The 23,410-nt window shown below is 33.0% G+C and overlaps 1 protein-coding gene across 4 annotated transcripts; it reads left to right on the forward strand.

The window, feature by feature from the left end:
• The first annotated feature begins 2,355 nt into the window (after window positions 1–2,355).
• Window positions 2,356–21,130, forward strand: LOC134720546 (carbohydrate sulfotransferase 9-like). Of its 4 annotated transcripts, none has more exons than XM_063582873.1 (2): window positions 2,356–2,484; window positions 20,121–21,130. In XM_063582873.1, exon 2 carries the CDS (start codon window positions 20,143–20,145, stop codon window positions 21,106–21,108), a length of 966 nt encoding a protein of 321 aa, XP_063438943.1. In that variant the 5' UTR covers window positions 2,356–2,484; window positions 20,121–20,142; the 3' UTR covers window positions 21,109–21,130. The 4 variants fall into 4 exon arrangements, with proteins under 4 accessions (XP_063438943.1, XP_063438958.1, XP_063438951.1 ...); XM_063582888.1 differs by lacking the exon at window positions 2,356–2,484 and adding an exon at window positions 4,034–4,051; XM_063582881.1 differs by lacking the exon at window positions 2,356–2,484 and adding an exon at window positions 17,034–17,174.
• Window positions 21,131–23,410: the final 2,280 nt, after the last annotated feature.

The raw sequence follows: 23,410 nt of genomic DNA on the forward strand, positions 1-23,410 counted from the left end.
GTGAGGGCATTCCGGTGTATTGATGTCGCCTAGATTTCCATTACGTAACTTTCGTGTTGGGTGTATCACCTATGTATAAACATGATAAATACTCGGTTTTGCAATAGATATAAACATATTCTTTTTAGAACATAGATTGATTATATAAAAATAATTTGTAGTTATAAATATATATTAGTAAATATCTTCAAAATCTTTGCACACTTACAGGAAACGTTGGTTGTCCCACGCGGAAAAAATATTTCAAGAACGATTGCAAATTCCCATGCTGAGTAATCCGTCCTTGATCTCTCTTATCGACCGATAACTCTGCATCGAAGATTGAGTGTTTGGCGGGAAAATATTAATGGCTTCTCAAGTTCAATTAAGTTGAAAAATCGAATTGTTACAGAAGAGTGCTCACCATTCACTTTCACTGAACTATTGTAAATATAGTAGAATAGAATTCTATACCAATGGATGAAAAATTGTATATACATGTAACTGTAATATAAAAATATTAATATAATATATAACAAACCACTACAATACAACAGTTATTACAATGAGGTTGAGTTCCTTGTCATTTATTTAGCATCCACACACGAACTTGTCTCAGAAAAATATTTATATCTGGACACTGACCTCACTTTCATGTATACAAATGTGATTATTTTCGGAGACAAGTAATCATCCACAAGAAAGAAACCCTGAACAGGCTTTCAGCAATAATTTTTACCTAATTAATATTAAGTAAATATTAACATGTACATGTATTTGATAGAGTACAGATATAACAAAGAAACTGCCCGGTATCCGACGTAAGAGTAACCTTTTTACTGCACGCGTAGTCGGGTGCGTTCACTACGAGGACACTTGTACCCAACTACGCGTAAAGTTTGAGTACAGAATCGTCCCATACAAGACATTTTCTATGTTATCCTAGTAGTATATTATCCGACAGTTAAGAATAGAATCTGGTCAAATTTTGAAGTTGAACATGTGGGAAATATTTTTTTTGCCACGGATCATTTAATTTTCATGGAGGAAGGGGCCTGGTATTTTTAGAAAACAATATTCTGACCCTGATTTTGACTTTAAAAGTCTGCTGCCTCCAATCATGTACACGACATATAATACATGTATATTCATACATGTATATTTATATATTTGGAATTTATATTTGTTTCCAAACAGAATTATAAGGTTATGTATAAGTGCCCCTGTACACTGCACAATTGTAAATTGTCTTCCTAAAGACCAGCAAAAATAAATGGCACAAGTTCATGTAGTCATAAAAAAAATCGTATAATTTACGTTATCGAAAAAAAATCAGATATACGGAATATTATATGTGAATGGTTAGGAAATCCGTTTCCCCTATATGTTTTAAGGGTCAAAGAAAAATTGTTTTCTCTGATACAAACGTTTTAAGAACCAGCTTTGTGTATAAATTCGACTGTATATAATGAAGTTAATATGTTTACTCTCTTTTAGAACTTTTTTTAGTAATTGAGAACCTATGTTGTTTATGGGTAATAGGTGAAATGTTGCATGATCCCTCAAAATGACAGCAAGCGCAGTTTTCCGGACGATTTTCATTTGTACACTGCTAAAAACTGTCAGGTCCTTGCCATGGTATATTTTGGAGATATTTTTTTTTACTATTTTTTACTAAAAAGAATATTCTCTGTGTGTGCTATTGCAAGAAATAGTTTTGCTCGTTATTTTGTCATATTAAAAAAAAATGTCAACAAAATTTTCCCGTTTAAACTGCACTAGAAAAAAGTTTGGCATGTGAAACGGACGAAGACATATTCTAACAGAAGTACAAATACCAGTCCTCCCCTTCGTGTATACATATTGTAGTCCGAAAATATAAAGGACTTCATTCCTAAATCAAACACCTTTTTAATTGTTTATCAGTATATTTCTTTTAGTTTTGGGTAAAATTGTAAAGGAAATAATAAAGAAACATCAATTCGATCAATTCTCTGTCACGGGCTGTATGTTACTTTCAGTTTGTTTTTTCTTTAAAAAAATATTCTGATCCCTAATTTGATGTAGAAGAAAAATTCTGGTCAAGTAGATGACAAAAATATTATTCTGAATGCAGATTTCCCCCATACCTTATAGTGTTAAATTATTTTGAAGAAATAAGTTGGTTGACAGCGTTGAAAAACTTAGAGATATTTGGGGGGGGGGGGGGGGGGGGGTGTCAGACTCAGAAAAAAACCCATATAACTCCCCATGAAATTAAATGGTTGCTCCCAAAATAGCTCTCCACAAGGATTGCTGCTCCCCTAAATACGCCTCTGGATGAATGGATCCAAGAGAGTTTATTTTAAAATAACACTGTTTGTTAATCTTCTGTACTACGCAATAGTGGATGTTTAATTTACAATGTAAACGGTAAACGTTAGCTTTTATACAAATAATGTTACAGGACATTTAAAAGCTTCCATTATAAAATCTAGAGGAAAACGAAGGAGCTGTCTCAAATAAGTAAGGTTTTCAGTTTACTTTATTATATCTGTTATATATTTTCATTGTCATTCGACACATAGAGTCGTGCAAACATTTATAACGACTTCTTAGAACTTGCATGTGAAGTGTCTAATATTTTTTCCTTTCTGGTATTTTTATAGATGTGTTGAGGATTTTGATCCATTAACATATCTCCACATTTAAAAAAAAGGAATTTTCAGTAAGGAAGTAAAAGCATATAACATATGTTTCTATTGAAAAAAAGAATAAATTAGGATCGAGTTCCCAAGATGTTTCGCGTTCCTTTTGAGAAGGAATAGTTGTTTTTGAGTTGGTTTCAGTTTATAAAATGTGTTGTCCAGAGAAATTAAAAATACCATGTCAAACTTTGTGAATTTTAACGAGAACGAGACCAATACATCTCAAATATAAAGTATTAACTATACTACATTACAAACAAGATATTAAGTAAGATATGAAGATTGTCGTCCAATGGCCAATATAACTCACAACAGGACAATAAAATGGCATTAAATATCTTCTTAGTAAGGTAACGATTTTTACATTTATAAGGTAATAGTCCATTAGGACAACAAAAAGCCATACCTTATAATACATATGTTTTTACTATTTACACAACGTGTTTGCTTTTGACGAATCAAATAAATAATTCTTTTGATGTAAAATTCAAATATGCCAAGGCTACCAAGAAAAACATACAATTTTCAAAGTTAATAAACATTCAAATTATGAAAGTATATTTTACATATATTTAAGAATAGAACAAGAATAAGAATAAGAATACTTTATTAATCCAATTATGGACCCTTGCGGGTTTTAAATTTCATACAATGATTTGTGATAACAATGAAAAATTAATAATAAAATGAAATACAGATAATTTATAAAACTAGTCAATATGTATGCAAAGGTTCTCATTGGCAGCTCGTGTACTTGATATCATTTAGGTTAATATCTATACAGTAATAATAAATGATTATAGTGACTCTCTCTTGCTTTCGTATAACTTGTGTAAGTTAAAAGGAAGATAAAAGGTAGAAGTAAAACTTATTTTCTGCTGCTTTGGTAATTAGAAATTAAATAGTGAGAAATGGGTGTTGGCCATTGGTGTAGAAATAGCGAGAAATTTAGAGAAAACTCTCTTAGACAAGCAACATTTTCTGTGCCAAATTAAGCAAGGGGTGTTCTTCATTCATACTATTTCGAAAATTCCGGAACCGTTGAGTACCCTTAAAAATGCCATTTTTCTATCAAAAAGCTGCGGCACCATATGTGTTTAACCATTGCAATTACACCCAAAGGTGTTGATAATTCAGAATTCGATATTTTTTTCAATGGATCTTTGATAGTGAAAAGGCAGGACCCACTAAGGCTACCATTGTCGCCTATGTAAATAATGACTTCCTAGTAACCTGTATGTTTGACGTACATTATGTAAAATATATTGTTTGTATCTCTATATCAATGTAGTTTGCTTTGTTCAATTTGGAAGTAAATATAGTTATATTTAGTACCAAAAAAAATATATTTCGGAGGAGATGATCGATTTTTTTCAAATTTGAAGGTAAAGGTACAATATTATTAATGATATTATATTGTTATAAAATATAACAACACATTTTTTTTGGCTGAATAGAAAAAAAATAGCAAATGATTTCTTAATATAACATGATTGTAGTTTCTACTCAGACTTAGTACAAAAGTTAAAAGGTTGTCAGTGTGATTATTCCACTTGATAATGTTCCCGGTAAATTTTATTGGCTTTTTAAAAGAACATACACATATCTATTATACAAAATCGAACAAGCAGTTTAAACCCAATTTTTGAACTATAAAGTAAACAATATAAAATAATAATGGAATGGTAAAATTTTAAAATGTATTGATTCGTTTGTTGATGTATGTGTAGTGCACAAGTTTTCATTTTGTACAAAATAATTGTACAAAGTAAAATTTGTATTTAGCACCAAAAAATACTTTACTTAAATTCACTTATAACTTGTATAATTTTTTTTTTATATGAAACACATTTATACATGTTACCAGGAACATAGATATACTGTTCCCAGATGTTACATAGTTTTAACTGAGAGTTTTTATTCAATAACCATTCAATAAACCTTTAAAATTAACTAGAAGTAAAAGGAGACAGGTAAAGAAATTGATACATGTCCATTTTTGCCATTTAATTCTGATACTAGTATAACCAGAGACAAATAATGTATTAATGTCACGGAATATGAATTCCATCATATTATAAGTTCCAAAAGGAAAAAATATTCTGAATTAACAGAAATCGTTCATAGTGGCAATTCTTATAGCATGATAGAAATTTTGCTCCAGTGATAAATCTGATAGAAATTTCAATAATAAATATTAACCAGAGACAATTCTGATAGTGTTATATTTCTTGCAAAATAGGAAATATAACAATAGTATAATAGAAATTGGCCACAAGGACAATTTTAAAAGTATAATAGACATTGGCCCAAGTGACAATTTTTGTAGTATTAAAGAAACTTTGCTCCAATGGAAAATCTGGTGGGATGTTCAATAATAAGAATTGCCCCCAGTGACAATTTTGATCGTATGACAGCAATTGCTCCAGTAACTATTTGTTTTTGTATGGTACTAATTTGTAATCAGCACCAGTGGGAATGTTGATAGTATATAGATATTGGGACAGTGACATTCTGGTAGTAATACATGTATTAGAAACTGGCCCCTTTGGCAATTCTGATAGTATAATAGAAGTTGGCCTGTCCATGACAAACAGGGTGAAACTATCGTTGAAACGCCAATCATATTGACCAGGAAGCGTGCAATGTCTAGCCTATAGACCCCAACTTTATATATTAACACCAAGAAGACGATTTAGGAATTATTTGATCTTGCTGTGGGGAATAATGTTCTTATTCCAATTCCTAAGTATGATCATGCACCAAAGATTCAGAAATATCTTGGATGTAATCATCAAAGGTAGGATTCTAAATGATACAAATATCCACCAGAGGTAGGATTCTAAATGATACAAATATCCAACAGAGGTAGAATTCTAAATGATACAAATATCTACCAGAGGTAGGATTCCAAATGATACAAACATCCATCAGAGGTAGGATTCCCAATGATACAAATATCCACCAGAGGTAGGATTCCCAATGATACAAATATCCACCAGAGGTAGGATTCTAAATCATACAAATATCCACATAAATAGGATTGCCAATGATACAAATATCCACTAGAGGTAGGATTCTAAATGATACAAATATCCACCAGAGGTAGGATTCTAAATTATACAAATATCCACCAGAGGTAGGATTCTAAATGATACAAATATCCATCAGAGGTAGGATTCCAAATGATACAAACATAAAATTGTGTACACATTGTTATTTGTACAAGCACTTTTTGTACAAATAACAATTTGTATTTTGTATATTCCATAATTTGTATTTTGTCTTTGTACCTTTGTACAATAACAATTTGTACAAAGTCAAAATACAAATATAATTTGTACATATTTTTTTGTACCAATTATAATTTGTACAAAATGATAACTTGTACACAACATGTGTAGTCGTGTTGCTCTGTGCCTATTCTATTTGAAAACAAAACCGGAAAACCCATCATAGATACATTATGAAATCCTTTACCCTAATAATAATAGGTAGGATTTCCAATAATACAAATATCCATATATAAGATGTTGGATTCCCAATAATACAAATATTCATCAGAGGTAGGATTCTAAATGATACTAATATCCACCAGAGGTAGGATTCCAAATGATACAAATATCCACGACAGGTAGGATTTCCAATAATACAAATATCCACCAGAGGTAGGATTCCCAATGATACAAATATCCACGACAGGTAGGATTCCCAATAATACAAATATCCATCATAGGTAGGATTCTCAATGATACAAATATCCATTAGAGGTAGGATTCCAAATGATACAAATATCCACCACAGGTAGGATTCTAAATTATACAAATATCCACCACAGGTAGGATTCCCAATGATACAAATATCCACCAGAAATAGGATTCTAAATTATACAAATATCCACGACAGGTAGGATTCCCAATGATACAAATATCCACCACAGGTAGGATTCCCAATGATACAAATATCCACCACAGGTAGGATTCCCAATGATACAAATATCCACCAGAAATAGGATTCTAAATGATACTAATATCCACCAGAGGTAGGATTCCCAATGATACAAATATCCACCAGAGGTAGGATTTTAAATGATACAAATATCCACCAGAGGTAGGTTTCTAAATGATACAAATATCCCCCAGAGGTAGGATTCTAAATGATACAAATATCCGCCAGAGGTAGGATTCTAAATGATACAAATATCCACCAGAGGTAGGATTCTAAATGATACAAATATCCAACAGAGGTAGTATTCTAAATGATACAAATATCTACCAGAGGTAGGATTCCAAATGATACAAACATCCATCAGAGGTAGGATTCCCATTGATACAAATATCCACCAGAGGTAGGATTACCAATGATACAAATATCTACCAGAGGTAGGATTCTAAATAATACAAATATCCACATAAATAGGATTCCCAATGATACAAATATCCACTAGAGGTAGGATTCTAAATGATACAAATATCCACCAGAGGTAGGATTCTAAATGATACAAATATCCACCAGAGGTAGGATTCTAAATGATACAAATATCCATCAGAGGTAGGATTCCAAATGATACAAACATCCATCAGAGGTAGGATTCCCAATGATACAAATATCCACCAGATGTAGGATTCTAAATCATACAAATATCCACCAGAGGTAGGATTCTAAATGATACAAATATCTACCAGAGGTAGGATTCTAAATGATACAAATATCTACCAGAGGTAGGATTCTAAATGATACAAATATCCATCAGAGGTAGGATTCCAAATGATACAAATATCCACCAGAGGTAGGATTCTAAATGATACAAATATCTACCAGAGGTAGGATTCTAAATAATACAAATATCCACCAGAGGTAGGATTCTAAATGATACAAATATCCATCAGAGGTAGGATTCCAAATGATACAAACATCCATCAGAGGTAGGATTCCAAATGATACAAATATCCACCAGAGGTAGGATTCCAAATGATACAAATATCCACCAGAGGTAGGATTCTTAATGATACAAATATCCACCAGAGGTAGGATTCTAAATGATACAAATATCCATCAGAGGTAGGATTCCAAATGATACAAACATCCATCAGAGGTAGGATTCCCAATGATACAAATATCCACCAGAGGTAGGATTCCAAATGATACAAATATCCACCAGAGGTAGGATTCTTAATGATACAAATATCCACCAGAGGTAGGATTCCAAATGATTCAAACATCCATCAGAGGTAGGATTCCAAATGATACAAATATCCACCAGAGGTAGGATTCTAAATAATACAAATATCCACCAGAGGTAGGATTCCAAATGATACAAATATCCACCAGAGGTAGGATTCTAAATGATACAAATATCCAACAAAGGTAGGATTCTGAATGATACAAATATCCATCAGAGGTAGGATTCCAAATGATACAAACATCCATCAGAGGTAGGATTCCCAATGATACAAATATCCACCAGAGGTAGGATTCTAAATGATACAAATATCCACCAGAGGTAGGATTCTAAATGATACAAATATCCACCAAAGGTAGGATTCCCATGAAACAAATATCCATCAGAGGTAGGATTCCAAATGATACAAATTTCCTTCAGAGGTAGGATTTCAAATGATACATAAATCATTTAGCATTTGAGCAAATCTGACACGGGGAAACAATTGTTAATTAGGTTAATATCTATCTGCCCTGAAATTTCCAGATGAATCGGACAACCCGCTGTTAGGTTGCTGCCCCTGAATTGGTAATTTTAAGGAAATTTTGCCGTTTTTGGTTATTATCTTGAATATCATTATAGATAGAGATAAACTGTAAGCAGCGATAATGTTCAGCAAAGTAAGATTTACAAATAGGTCAACATGACCAAAATGGTCAGTTGACCCCTTGAGGAGTTATTGCCCTTTATAGTCAATTTTTAATAATTTTTCGTGAATCTTAGTAATCTTTTACAAAAATCTTCTCCTCTGAAACTACTAAGTGGGCAAAATTAAATCAAACCTGGCTACATTCATCATTGGGGTATCTAGTTTAAAAAATGTGTCCGGTGTGTTTATAATATATTTACGTTCCAACCTGTGATTTCTTCATATTCTTATTTCTTATTCCAGTTTTTTAAATGTAAGATTCATGTGGACCCTATGGCTAAAATGGACGTATTTTCACCTCAAAATTTACTCAGAGTACAGACAAACCTTCGCATCTGCAAAAAATATCAGGCATAGCATGCCCTAGATAAATAAATTTCAAACATGTTTTACAAAAATAAAAACTACCAGGATTTTGCCCTGCACTTTTTTCATTCCTCCAGAAGGTGCCAAAATAAACTAAGTTGGGAAACGGGTTTGAGAACTTCCCCACAGGTAAAAATTAAAGTGAGCATTTTTAATTGACATGGACATTTAGATGGACAATAGATACCTGACAATAATGGATTATTTAACTGTGTACCTGAGTGGACCATTTCAAGGTAAACTCAACTGTTTGTTAATTTTATCATCTTCTGCAGAGACGAAAAAAAGTGTACGGCAAAATCCAGTTAAGTTAGGATTTTTTTAAATCATACAATGCATTTGAATTCTATTTATCTAGGGCATGCTATGCCTTAAAACTTTTCCAGATGCACAGGTTTGCCTGTACTGAGAGAAAATTTTGAGGTGAAAATACGGCCATTTTAGCCATAGGGTCCACATGAACCTTAATACGGATATTATCCTTTAAATGAATATGTTTAAATATATATATTTGTCTTTATAAAAAAGAAGATGTGGTATGATTGCCAATGAGACAACTATCCACAAAAGAAAAATGAAACAAACATAATATAAGTTATATGGTTCGCTACTGACCCCATACGGATCCATAGAGGGTTAGTAAAATCCATAGGGGGTGAGGCCGGAGGCCGAGTCCCCTATGAATTTTATTCACCCTCTATGGATCCGTAGGGGGTCAGTAGTTAACCGTATAACGAATTTATCGGACGCTGGATATTTTCTGCGGCGTTTTGTTGAAAAATAAACAATGAAACACAACAAAATTAATAGATGACGTCGCCATTAACGCGTCACGAACCCCATATGAAACTTACTAACCCCATACGGTCTCATAGGGGGTCACCACGTGACGTCGTTTTACCAATCACAACGTGATAATTCATCTGTGGTCCGATAAACAATTATAGGTCACCGTACGGCCTTCAACAATGAGCAAAGCCCATACCGCATATAGTCAACTATAAAGGGCCCCGATAAGACAATGTTAAACAATTCAAGCGAGAAAACTAACGGCCTTATTTATGTAAAAAAAATTGCATTTCATAGCTTACTTGGACTGCCATTTACAGAAAATTATCTGAACTTATGTATCCCTACCTAGTCCTGATGTTTGTTTTTTTCTTTCTTTCTTTTCAGAATTTAATTGCAATTTACGCATTGTTTTATACAAATGACATATGTTTATATATCCCCTTTTGTAGCATGAATAAAATTAATGTTGGGTGGGACTGATTGTGCTTTTTCACTAAGCAGACTTTGCATCGAAAAATTAGAAACTCCTTGCCCTATTAACTCTTGAAACATAACATTTCTGTTATCGCTATATGTAGCGCATTTTAGCAGAAAGTGTTCTGGTGTGCTGGTTCAGGTGCACTACCGCATTTTTCACACATTTCAGAATTTTAACTCCTATTTTGAATAGATGTTTATTTAGTTTAGCATATCCAGTTCTAAGTCTGTACATTATAGTTTCTTTGCGCCTTATCATTTTTGGTAAGGACATCTTTAGTTAAATGATATTTTTTTCTTTATTTCATACAAGTGTCTACCCTTTTTGTTGGAATCCCAGCTAGACTAAGTGTTCTACATAGTTTTTAGTATATTTGTACATACAGATTTAATATCTTCTTTATATAGTGGGGTATTTGCGTATATAATTTCATAATTCAAAGCATCTTTTGCTTGCATATCAGCTAACTCATTTCCCCAGATACCTACATGGCTAGGAATCCATTTAAGCACGACATTTACAGTCGGAAACCAGGTGGAAATAGAACAAAAGAATCGAAGCTCTTTATTAGAGAAGGCGATAAATGTTTACTGTATTGTTTACTATAGAAACAAATTTTTTAAAAGTTAATAGAAACAAATAAAATTGCAATTTTCTTCTCAATTACGAGGTGTTTTATTTCAAAAACACCATTTGCATAAGTTTGCAATTTATCTAGTACATAGTTAAACAGAAAAATTAGATTAGACATATGAGGATCGTAATGGTGCAATGTGGATAAATTTATAGGTTTCCATGAGCAAAATTGGTAGCGCGTCATCCCTACAATGGCTTCCGTTTCTACGATTGTGAAAATGAACTGGCGTAATGGGGAGATAATTTTAACGAAGTAGAATCCTGACTGTTTATACCAGCTTTTAGTAGCGTTGTTATACTATAGTATATATCATAAATAATTAGGTTATTGACCTTTGATAGAGGTCCCTGTATTGCCTGTAAAGCTGAGAATGAATCATAGAATATTACAACATTTAATTGTAGGACATCTTGTATCCAGTTGAGTGCAAGGAATATTGCCATAAGTTCACATGTAAATACATTGTACTGACAAACTGTTTTGAAGTCTATGTCCTTTTTAACCGGATTTTTGGGACAAAACTGTCGGTTATTGAATTGGGGATGTACGGCGGGCGGTCGGTCGGGCGGGCGGGCGGGCGGGCGGCAATCAAATGTTGTCCGTGCTTTACATTAACTCATGAACCGTTCAACCAAACTTTATAAAAATTTAATATGTTGTTACTAAATGAAGGTCAAGTTCAATAATGGTGATATTGTCTTATACCGTTCAGGAGTTATGGTTCTTGGAAGATGGAAAATGGAGTTTCCAGTCGTGTCCGTGCATTAACTCATGAACCGTTCAACCAAAGCTTTAAAAACTTTAATATGTAGTTACTGACAACTAAATGAAGGTCAAGTTCAATAATGGCGATTTTGACCTTTACTGTTCAGGAGTTATGGTACTTGAAAGATTGAAAAATGGAGTTTTCAGTCGTGTCCGTGCATTAACTCATGAACCGTTCAACCAAAGCTTTTAAAACTTTAATATGTTGTTACTGACAACTAAATGAAGGTCAAGTTCAATAATGGCGATTTTGACTTTTACCGTTCAGGAGTTATGGTTCTTGAAAGATGGAAAAATGAAGTTCCAGTCGTGTCTGTGCATTAACTCATGAACCGTTGAACCAAAGCTTTTAAAACTTTAATATGTAGTTACTGACAACTAAATGAAGGTCAAGTTCAATAATAGCGATTTTGACTTTTACCGTTCTGGAGTTACGGTTCTTGAAAGATGGAAAAATGGAGATCAGTCGTGTTCGTGCATTTACACATGAACTGTTCTACCAAATCTTACCAAATTTTAATATGCTGTTACTGATGACAAAATGAAGGTCAAGTGCAATAATGACGATTTTGACTTTTACCTTTCTGGAGTTATGGTTCTTGAAAGATGGAAAAATGGAGTTTCCAGTCGTGTCCGTGCATTTACACATGAACTGTTCTACCAAATCTTCCCAAATTTTAATATTTTGTTACTGATAACAAGTATGGACACAGACGCAAATTGTCAGTGGGGTTAAAGGTCGTTACAAATGTATTGAAAGCTAGACTGGAAATGTGTATTAACAAATTGAGTTGATGTGTACATGTCTTCATTCAAATGCATTGACTGATAAAAAAGGGGGCTTCAACTTCCACCCCTCTCTATGAATTAGTTGTTTCGAGTGTTTGAATATGGAGTTTGTTAATAAATAGCTGCACTCTAAGCGCATGATATGTCTTGATTCCTTTAAAGCTTGCTTAAAGGTTGAACTATTTTGTTTTGTACAATTATTAGTCTATTTGTTTTCTCATTTCATTTGTTTTATATTTGTCATTTTAAGGTCTTTTATAGCTGACTGTGCTGTATGAGCTTTTGTCATTGTTGAAGGCTATTTGGGGACCTGTAGTTGTTAATCTTGTTTTAAATTTTGGAATGTAGCTGAAGTCAACAGACATAGACAATTCACCCAAGTTTTATAAAATGATGTGGAAGTGTTTATGTGAATAATTAAGATGGGAAATGAGGAAAGTGTCAAAGTGACAACAACCCAACCATAGAGTAGACAACAGCTGAAGGCCTCCAATGGGTTTTCAATGTAGCCAGAAACTCCTGCACTTATAGGTGTCCAAAAACTATAAAATCCCTTATTTTTTTTTAGCATATATAAAAATTCATAACACAGAAATGTATAATCTGAAATTTATGACAATCAAAAGGGACCTTAGGTCAATAGTGTAAACAATTTCCCAAAGTTTAATTAAAGGTGATGGATGCATTTTTGTGTTATTGTTCAAAATTGGAAAATTCTCTCTTTTTTAAGGATAAAATCTCTCTTCATAACATGGAAATGAAAATTCTAAAATTTATAAAATCGATGTGGAGCTAATGTCAATAGATATAAACATTTCAACAAAGTTTCTTGAGAGTAGGGGGGAGTGTTTTCTAGTTATTGTCTGAAGTGTGGATGATGGACTGATAGACAACAGTATACTATAATATGTTGTGTGTGAGGCATTGGTATAATAAAATGGTTTTGAATGAATAATGATTAGAAACTGTTTAATGCAGTTATTGAGGGAACGACCGTGAAGAAATTGCTGAGATCAATGCGTTTGAATCCTAAGTATTCAATTTTTGTTGAAATGAAACAAAGTTCAATTTTTGGCCCTTTGGATCTTAATGTAGACCAATTTGAAAACGGGACAATCCTGTGCAATTGAATATTTCTGGCTATTGGCAATACTGTGCAATTGAAAATTTCTTGCTATTGCGCAATATTGTGCAATTAGATATTTCTTGCTATTGTGCAATACTGTGCAATTAAAAATTTCTTGATATTGCACAATACTGTGCAATTGATGATTTCTTGCTAGTGTGCAATACTGTGCAATTGAACATTTCTTGCTATTGAACGATACTGTGCAATTGAAGATTTCTTGCTATTGCAGAATACTGCGCAATTGAAAATTTCTTGCTATTGCACAATACTTAGTATAATAATTTTTGACCCCGATTTGGACCAACTTGAAAACTGGGCCCATAATCAAAAATCTAAGTACATGTTAAGACTCACCATATCAAAGAACCCCAAGGATTCATTTTTTATTAAAATCAAGCTTATTTTAATTTTGGACTCTTTGGACTTTAATGTAGACCAATTAGAAAACAGGACCTAAAATTAAGAATTTGGACATGGTTAGATTTGGCATATCAAAGAAGCACAATACCGTAATTCATTTTTTTTATGAAATCAAACAAAGTTTAATTTTAGCCCCTTATTCCTTTGGACCAAAACTCCAAAATTAATCCAAACCTTCCTTTTGTGGTCATAAACCTTTATAGATTTCTATTAACTTATACTAAAGTTATTGTTCAAAAACCAAGAAAAATGCTTATTTGGGGCCTGTTTTTGGCCCCTATCCTACACTGTTGGAATTAAAATTACCAAAATCTTTACTGATAACAAAATAGAGGTCAAGTTTAATAGTGACGATTTTGACTTCTACTGTTCAGGAGTTATAATGGTTCTTGAAAGATCGTAAAATGGCATTTCCATTCAAGTTGTTGAATTTACTCATGAACCATTCAATCTAAGCTTTTCAAATTTTAATATGTTGATACTGATGAAAAAGTTGAGGTCAAATTTGATATTGACAATTTTTACTTTCACCGTTCATCAGTTATGGTTCTTGTGATATTTGCAGGACACAAATAAATGTTAATAAATCCGGTTTGCTGTCGTTGTGACAGCCTCTTGTTTTTATTTTGAATTCCGGTATTACATAAGCACAGCTACTTTTTCCAATATCTGGTTCTTCGGATCCGTCAGTATATATTTTTATTTTGTGATCCGGCGGTGGCGGTGGCGGCGTGAGCTAACTTCTTAAAATCTAAAAAAAAAATATTTTAGAAGGTGGAAGACCTGGATGCTTCATACTTTGTATATAGATGCCTCATGTTACGAAGATTCCGTCAGTCACATGTCCAATGTCCTTGACCTCATTTTCATGGTTCAGTGACCACTTGAAAAAAAAGTTCAGATTTTTTGTAATGTTGAATTCTCTCTTATAAGTAATAGGATAATTATATTTGGTATGTGCGTACCTTGCAAGGTCCTCATGCCTGTCAGACAGTTTTCACTTGACCTCGACCTCATTTCATGAATCAGTGAACAAGGTTAAGTTTTGGTGGTCAGGTCCATATCTCAGATACTGTAAGCAGTAGGGCTAGTATATTCGGTGTATGGAAGGACTGTAAGGTGTACATGTCCAACTGGCAGGTGTCATCTGACCTTGACCTCATTTTCATGATTCAGTGGTTATAGTTAAGTTTTTGTGTTTTGGTCTGTTTTTCTCATATTTTATGCAATAGGTCTACTATATTTGTTGTATGGAATGATTGTAAGGTGTACATGTCTAGTGGGCAGGTGTCATCTGACCTTGACCTCAACAATATTTGGTGTATAGAAATATTTTATGATCTATATGTCAGTGGCGCAGGTTTTATTTGACTTTGACCTCATTTTCACGGTTCATTAAACAGTGTTAAGTTTATATGTTTGGTCTATTTTTCTTAAACTATAAGTAATAGGTCAACTATAATTGTAGTATGGAAGCATTGTTAGCTGTATATGTCTGTCTGGCATGGTTCATCTGACCTTGACCTCATTCTCGAGGTTCATTGGTCTTTATTTAGTTATTTTGGTTAATGTTAAGTTTATGTGACAGTTGTAATAAAATTTTATACTTAAGGACTATCAACATAATATCAATGATTAGTAAAGAAGGCGAGATATTTCAGCGTGTGCACTCTTGTTTGTTATATTGTTGTGTAACTGGGTGCTAACATTGGGTTTAAGTAAGTGCCACGGAGGCTGTGGGCATTCACTCTGTGTATATTTAAATTTTGGATCAATATCAAATTTTTGTATAACATCTTGTGCTACACAATAGAATGGTTTTTGCTTCGGTTTAATACGGTTTTGATAGTATTGATAGTCAAAATCGTTTTGTAAAATTATTTTTTGCTGGATGGAGATCATCAAAACTCATAATATTTAAATATGCTTTTGTAATTAAAGATTTTTCTCTGTCCTCGTAGGGAGGGTCACCCATTTCGGCCTGTAAACTTGCAAGTGAAGCCCCTTTGATGACACCTGTACAAGTACGTAAGGCCTGCGAGTGTTTTACTATCTAGGATCTTTTTTTGCCGAGTATGATGCGGTATTATAAATTTGACATCCATAATCTATTTTGGATCTGATTAGTGCTACGTATATATTTCGTAGTGTGTGACTGTTAGCACCCCATTTGGTCCCAGATATTACCCCATACAGTTCAACACTTTTGTGCATCTCGTATGTACTGAATGTGTTTATTCCAAGTTAATTTGCAATCCAATAAAATCCCTCAAAATTATACTTCTTTAACTATTTGCAATAAATTGTTTCCAAATTTAAATTTGATATCAGGAATATTCTTTTTTCTATTAAATATAATACACACTGTTTTATTACACCATTTATAAATATTATTTAAATCATGTTGTATTTTTTTCTGTAAAAAAGAAATGCATTTTCCTGATTACCAGATTGCTCCGTCATCTGCAAACTGTGACATTTCACAGTTTTTAATGCAGTCAGTGAGGACGTTTACCATAATATTAAAGAGAGTAGGGCTTATGCAGCTACCTTGGTGCGTTCCATTTTGAAGAATAAGAATAATTAAATTGTTTATTATAGTGTCACATATTGATTGAAACAAGGCATTCAAACAATATTCATATTCACAAACAACAATCAATATCCAGCCAAAAAATGACTTATGAGACACTGATCCTTAAAACCAAAATATATACAAAAATATACTATTTAAAGTTGTAAATAATCACATAAAAGTTATATAAAAGTTTGAAGTATATATATTTCTGAGAAAGTGTCTACTAATAATTTACAATTTTCATTTTATATTTGGGTTTCTATTAACATTTCTTATCCATAACTTTTAATTGACAAGTTTTGTTGTGAAATACTAATTTAGACATTGAGTGACTTGTTTTAATCCGTTATATAATTATTGACCATTAATCTTATTCATAATGTATGTTCTTAAGTAGATTAACGTCATTTTATATTTATTCCACTAAGTTCAAAAAATAATTAATCCTTGACAGTGAACAATATTACTCAAATTAATTGTTATTTGTTGTGTATATTCTTGTCATTTCAATTGTGTATAAATACTTGTTTATAATTTAGATAAGCAAGTCGTCCTTAAAAAACCCACAGAAGTAGGTAATAAGCAAGATTTGGACTCGGGATACACTGAACTCAGACTATCTGTAATAAAAGTATTCCATGCTGAATAATTGTATTATTCATCGTTAGTTGCCAAGACTCAGTAGTAAGTATTCACCAGAGTTTCAGTCCCAGTGATGACATTGCTATTCGTTGTTTGATCAGATACATCACACAGTTTCAGTAACAAGAGTTCATTCAGTCAGGCTCTTTTACGGATTACTTTCCGGATATTGTAATTGAAAGTAAATTTGGTCATATAAGTGGAGCTTCTATATGCGTTTGTAAAGAAATAAGACCATGAATTAAAACAATTACACTATTTTATTCATTACTGTTTTGATGTACGTCAAGTATTTTTTTTAATTTACTTTTTTTTAATTCTTTTTCTTTAATTCTTTTCTTGAATGAATTATTCGTAAACCTTCATTCAGATTTATTTTCCATGTAATTGATAAATTTGAATGTATACGAATATTTAATTCCAAATTAAATTGTTGTGTATCTATAAGTTTAAATACATCGATTTCGATTCATTTCAAATATTTATTGCCATTTAAAATTTTAAATAAACAATACGTTTGGGACATACACAAAAGTGTAACAATACAACTGAAATTAAACCAAGATACATCTATAGTAGTCTGTTGTTATTTATGTATTATTGTCATTTTGTTTAATTTCTTTGGTTACTTCTTCTGACATCAGACTCGGACTTCTCTTGAACTGAATGTTAAATTTGCGTATTGTTATGCGTTTACTTTTCTACATTTGCTAGAGGTAAAGGGGGAGGGTTTAGATCTCCTTAAAGTTTACATGTTTAACCCCGCCGCGTGTTTGCGCCTGTCCCAAGTCAGGAGCCTCTGGCCTTTGTTAGTGTTGCATTATTTTAATTTTAGTTTCTTATTTACAATTTGGAAATTAGTATGGTGTTCATTATCACTGAACTGGTAAATATTTGTTTAGGAGCCAGCTGAAGGACGCCTCCTGTGCGGGTATTTCGCGCTACTTTGAAGACCTGTTGGTGACCCTCTGCTGTTGTTTTTTCTATGGTCGGGTTGTTGTCTCTTTGACACATTCCCCATTTCCATTCTCAATTTTACATGACTTTTGTAATCATAATAGTTTGTCCTCAGTTCTAATGACTTTTTGATGTACATGTAGGAACTCAATTTATATACTAGTTACCCTTTTATTCATCAGACCATTGTTATTCCCCATTTATGGGCATTATATTTTCTGGTCTGTGCGTCGTTCGTCTGTCCGTCTGTTCGTCTGTTCGTCTGTACCGCTTCAGGTTAAAATTTTTAGTTAAGGTAGTTTTTGATGTGCGGATGGGGCATCCGTGTACTGGGACATATTCTTTATAATGTTGCTAACGAATACTATGATCTGTTCGCATGTTACATATTATAAAGGTATATAAACTATTCAACTTGTTATGCTGTTCGGAACATGCTTTATGCTCAGTTAGGTTCAAATATTTAAACATCGTATTATGCTCATATGCTTAAGATTTTATTTGTATCATAGGCGGATCCATGGGGTGCCTTTCGTGAAAAAAAAATGGTTGATTATATAGGGAATCACTGAAGCATGCCTGGAGCCCCCCTTTTAGGTCAGTCAGCGGGACCCCCCCCCCCCCCCCCCCCTTTATGAAAAGTTCTGGATCCGCCACTGTGTTTATAGTTATCATAGTAATTTGAGTTATAATAGCATAGCTTTTTTTACATGTCCATTTCTACAATGTAATATGCATTATGTTCATTCAACAAAGTAGAGTGTATCTAATGTTTATTCAATATCAAGTTGAAATTGTATAAATTACAATGTTCTATTATCATGATTATTTGCATTGTATACTTCATAATTGTTTTATTAATACTAAAAGATGCCAGCGAATTCACAGTGGCGGATCCAGAAATTTTCATAAGTGGGGGCCCACTGACTGACCTAAGAGGGGGCCCGCGCCAGTCACGCTTCAGTGATTCCCTATATAAGCAACCATTTTTTTCCAAAAAGGGGGGGGGGCTGGGCCCCCTGCCCCCCTTAATCCGCCTATGATTCAAGGTACGATTGGGCAAGTGTTGAAACAAGATGTTTTCAAGTTAAATTTCACGGGTAGTACGTCGACTAAGCATGTGCGAAATATTTTCTAAAAAATTTGCGTTTTCTGTGAAAAAAGTAATGCTTCAAAGACAAATGTAATTTAATGTATGACACTACATTTAGACATAATTTCCTCTTTGTTTTTACTTCGTTGAAATTCAAACTTTATTTAAAAGCAAGCATTGTTCTCTAAATTGTTAGCTTACATAATAACAAGTTAATCCATTTTAATCCTAGCATTTTCTATGTCTTGCTATCCGGCATATAAAATATGTTTTTAATTGTATTACATGTTTATTGTATTCAGTACGTGACACATTTCATTAATGCATGTAATTGTAATTAAGTAAGATTACATAATTTGTTTTTATTAATTATTTATATCGTTTCTATGCGAATGGTCAGTTGGATACCAGCGGTCAAGCTGTACGGATACCGTCAATTTACTGTGACATTCGTTGTATTTAGTATAGAACACTTATTGGATATATCATTTGTTTTATCTTTTCGGAATATTTACCGTTCATCTTTTATTGTAAGTGTTTTGCTCTATTGTGAAGCTATATATAAACCTATATAAAGCTTAACTTCATTTTGTTGACTTTAGCCAGTTTACTAACTAATTCTTGATATAACCGGAACGACGAAAAACCCTGTTATATTACACAGAACTCAATTCAGATAATTCAATTGTTTAATTGTATGAAAATTAAAAATGCAACTCGAATATTCACCGTAGACAGTTTTTATTTTTAATTTGATTTGGTTTTCACATTCGAAGACAAACCGTTACATGTATTTGACGTTAGCGTAGTTGATGACGCTAGCTTTTTCAAAAATATCTATTGCCCGCACTAAAATAAGTATCGTATGGGTTTTTTAATAATACATATACATATTAAATCAAATTATTATGATTTTAGCATGTTTATTTTTTTTACAGGTATTATCACCCTTGAAGAAATATGCAAAGGATATTTGGACGTAAAGTTTCTTTCTGTGTTATGTTATGCTGCCTGCTTATTTCTTTCATATGTGTTGACCATTTCTATCCGGTTATGAGAATAAGTGGGAACATTGAAAAAATCATTTACAATAGTGTAACTGAAAAAGCAGTTGAAAAATATTTTACCGTTTCGACAAATTCGAAAAATACGCTTTTAAGTTCCAATGGACCAGACAGCCACAATACAGCCAAAAATATTTCAATACTTTCCCAAAAAACTGTTCCACGACTAACAAATCAAGAACTGCGGCAGATTAAAGGATATGGTACTTCTTCTCCTATAGTTGTAAAAAAATACAAACTGATATTTTTCTGGAACCAAAAGGCTGGCTGCACGTACTGGAAAAGACTTCTTCAGTTTATACAGGGAATTAAAAATAAAGAATTGCATGTTCCCGGACGTAATGGACTTACTCATCTTACACAGTTTAAAGATAGTGAGGTAACAGAGATGATGTTTGACGATTCATGGATAAAAGCAGTATTTGTGAGAGAGCCGAGAGAGCGAGTCTTGTCTGCTTTCTTAGAGAAGGGATTAAACCCCGCCCGTATGAGGGACATGTGTCGTAGGCCCGCTGTAAAATCCCTTTCGGAATTTATAACGCTCATAAAAACATGTAAAGAAGTGCACTGGAGTTCGCAGGTAAAGTTACCAAGACATTTATACAAATATACATGGATTGGTAAAATGCCAGATATAAATACATTTACCCAAAATCTTTTAACAAAAATCGGAGCTTGGAATGATACTGTTAAAGATTATCTAAATTCAAAAGAACAGTTTGAGAAAACAAGACCCCATGCTACAAGCGCCAGTGAGAAACTGTTACAATATTACAATGATACCGAGTCTCAGGACACTATTTTTAAAATGTATGCTGCTGATTATGATGTGTTTAAGTTTGATAAGAAATACTTCAAGTAAACAAATTATTCACTTCTGATAATGCATTTTCATTTTTCTTTTCTTCAGTATGTTTTATCATGAAAGTAGGAGACAAAACACACTACTGTTAGCTCTGCCATACGATACGGAAGTTCAGGAGCCGGTATCATGAAGCAATCTTGATGCTTAAGATCATCTTATGATAAGAGTGTAGCTTGAAGTAATCTTAGAATGATTAACAACCCACGTTGCACTCGAAACCCTAAGATTACTCTTTATTTTTGTCGAGCCTTCGAAAAAGCGAGACTAAGCGATCCTACATTCCGTCGTCGTCGGTGTCGTTGGCGTCGTCCACAATTATTCAATATGTGGTTAAAGTTTTTGAAATTTTAATAACTTTCTTAAACAATTATTCACTATGTGGTTAAAGTTTTTGAAATTTTAATAACTTTCTTAAACTATACTGGATTACTTCCAAACGTGGACAGAAGCTTGTTTATGATCACAAGATAGTATACAGTTTACTTTCTTAAACTATATTGGGTTTGTACCAAACTTGGACAGAAGCTTGTTTGTGATCAAAAGATAATATACAGAAGTAAATTTTGTAAAAAAAAATTAATCCATTTTTTTCCGTATTTTACTTTTAAATGGACTTCCAGTTAACATTACATACAGTCTGCAGTTAAAGTTTTTAAACATTTATTAGATTCATAAACTATCCTGGATTTTTACTAAACTTGGACAGAAGCTTCTTACAATCAAAGTATAGTATCAAGAGGAATATTTTTATTGATTTTTTTTCCTCATTTTGTTGAGCCTGTGATTTTCAGCAAAAGTAGGCGAGACACTGGGTTCCGCGGAACCCTTACAACTTTTTCTCGGAAAGTTCTCTTAGTTTTAATCCTATCGACTGGGTATCTTGAAGGTTGATAATCAAGTTATTCATAATTAAGATCGTCTTTGCAAATATCATGTGTATAGTTCTGCATTTTTTTCTGGGGACGGGGACATCTCTATCACTGTCTCTTGCAGTAAGTATAGAATAGAATATCCAAAAGGATCTTCAGAGATGGAAATTATCCATTGAATTTTATAGACGATCGTAGAAATGTCCGTGATTACAGAACCAGAAAATGTCCCGAGTAACAATTTGTTCTGCTGAAATAGCTGTCATCATTGTTTGCAATTTATCTTTGTTGTTATGAGAAGGGGGCAGGACCTTTTACGGGACGTCGGAATCGGGTGATTGAAGTTCGGGATTTCGGTATTGATGCTTTCGGGATCCGGGATTTTTTTTTCTTGAATTTCGAGATGTCGGAATTTAATTTCTTTAAATTCAGGACCTCGGGATTTTAGGATCAGGACCCCTCCGATCCCCCCTCTCATTGGGATTTCTAATAAATTAAGAAAATTGTGGTATGATTACCAAAGATCAAATAAAGTGGATGTTAGCAATTACAGACAAACATATGACCTTCAACAATGAGGCGTTCAAAATATCAAACAATTCAAGTGTGAAATCAACAGCTTTGGTGAAATGAAGTCATCAACTGTTACAGTCCGAGACGGCAGCAACTATTTGATTTTCTGGGGGGGGGGGGGGGGGGGGGGGGTGTATGGATTTTTTTTGGAAAAATAAGTATGTTTCCAGTTTTTGGAGAAAAATAATTTGTTTTTGACTCTGAGAAAAAAAAATTGTTTGTTTCACCCTTAGCTGCCACTATATGAAATGCTAAAATTGAAAGAAAAAAATTGTTTTCGACTTGTCACCATAAAATAGATTGTCTGTCGCCGAAGGGGGAAACAAAGTATGTCCTGAAAAAAATCCATGCCCCCCCTCCCCTAAATGGTTGCTGCCTTAGGCAATGCGAAAATATGTCGACAGACTGAAAATGCATATGGGTATTACTAGAATATTGAGTATGATTTAATTTACTGATAACAAAAAAAATTATGTATACTTATACAATGATAAAAGAAGATTCAAAGAAGATTCAATTGCAGTTTTGAAATGGTAAGAATGGTTTTAGAATAAGTTTATTTAAATGATTGATAACCGTAAAAGATTGCATGTGTTATTCCCTCTGAACAAATTCTCCACAGGTATAGCAAAATCCTTGAAAAGTAAATGTTTGTTTCTATACTGAAGTATTTAGTAAAGGTTTTTAATAACTTCTGGTAACGAAATCCATGACTTCATAATTATCCGGTAAAACATAAATTACGTTCATTAACATTCAAAATGTCACAACAGACAAGAGAGTACAGAACGAAACGGAATATATGTATAAACAAAGAAAGTATGACCCGAAAACCTCTTTTAAAAGTTACCATTGAT

Source organism: Mytilus trossulus, chromosome 1, assembly GCF_036588685.1.
Source record: "Mytilus trossulus isolate FHL-02 chromosome 1, PNRI_Mtr1.1.1.hap1, whole genome shotgun sequence".
NCBI lineage: Eukaryota > Metazoa > Mollusca > Bivalvia > Mytilida > Mytilidae > Mytilus > Mytilus trossulus.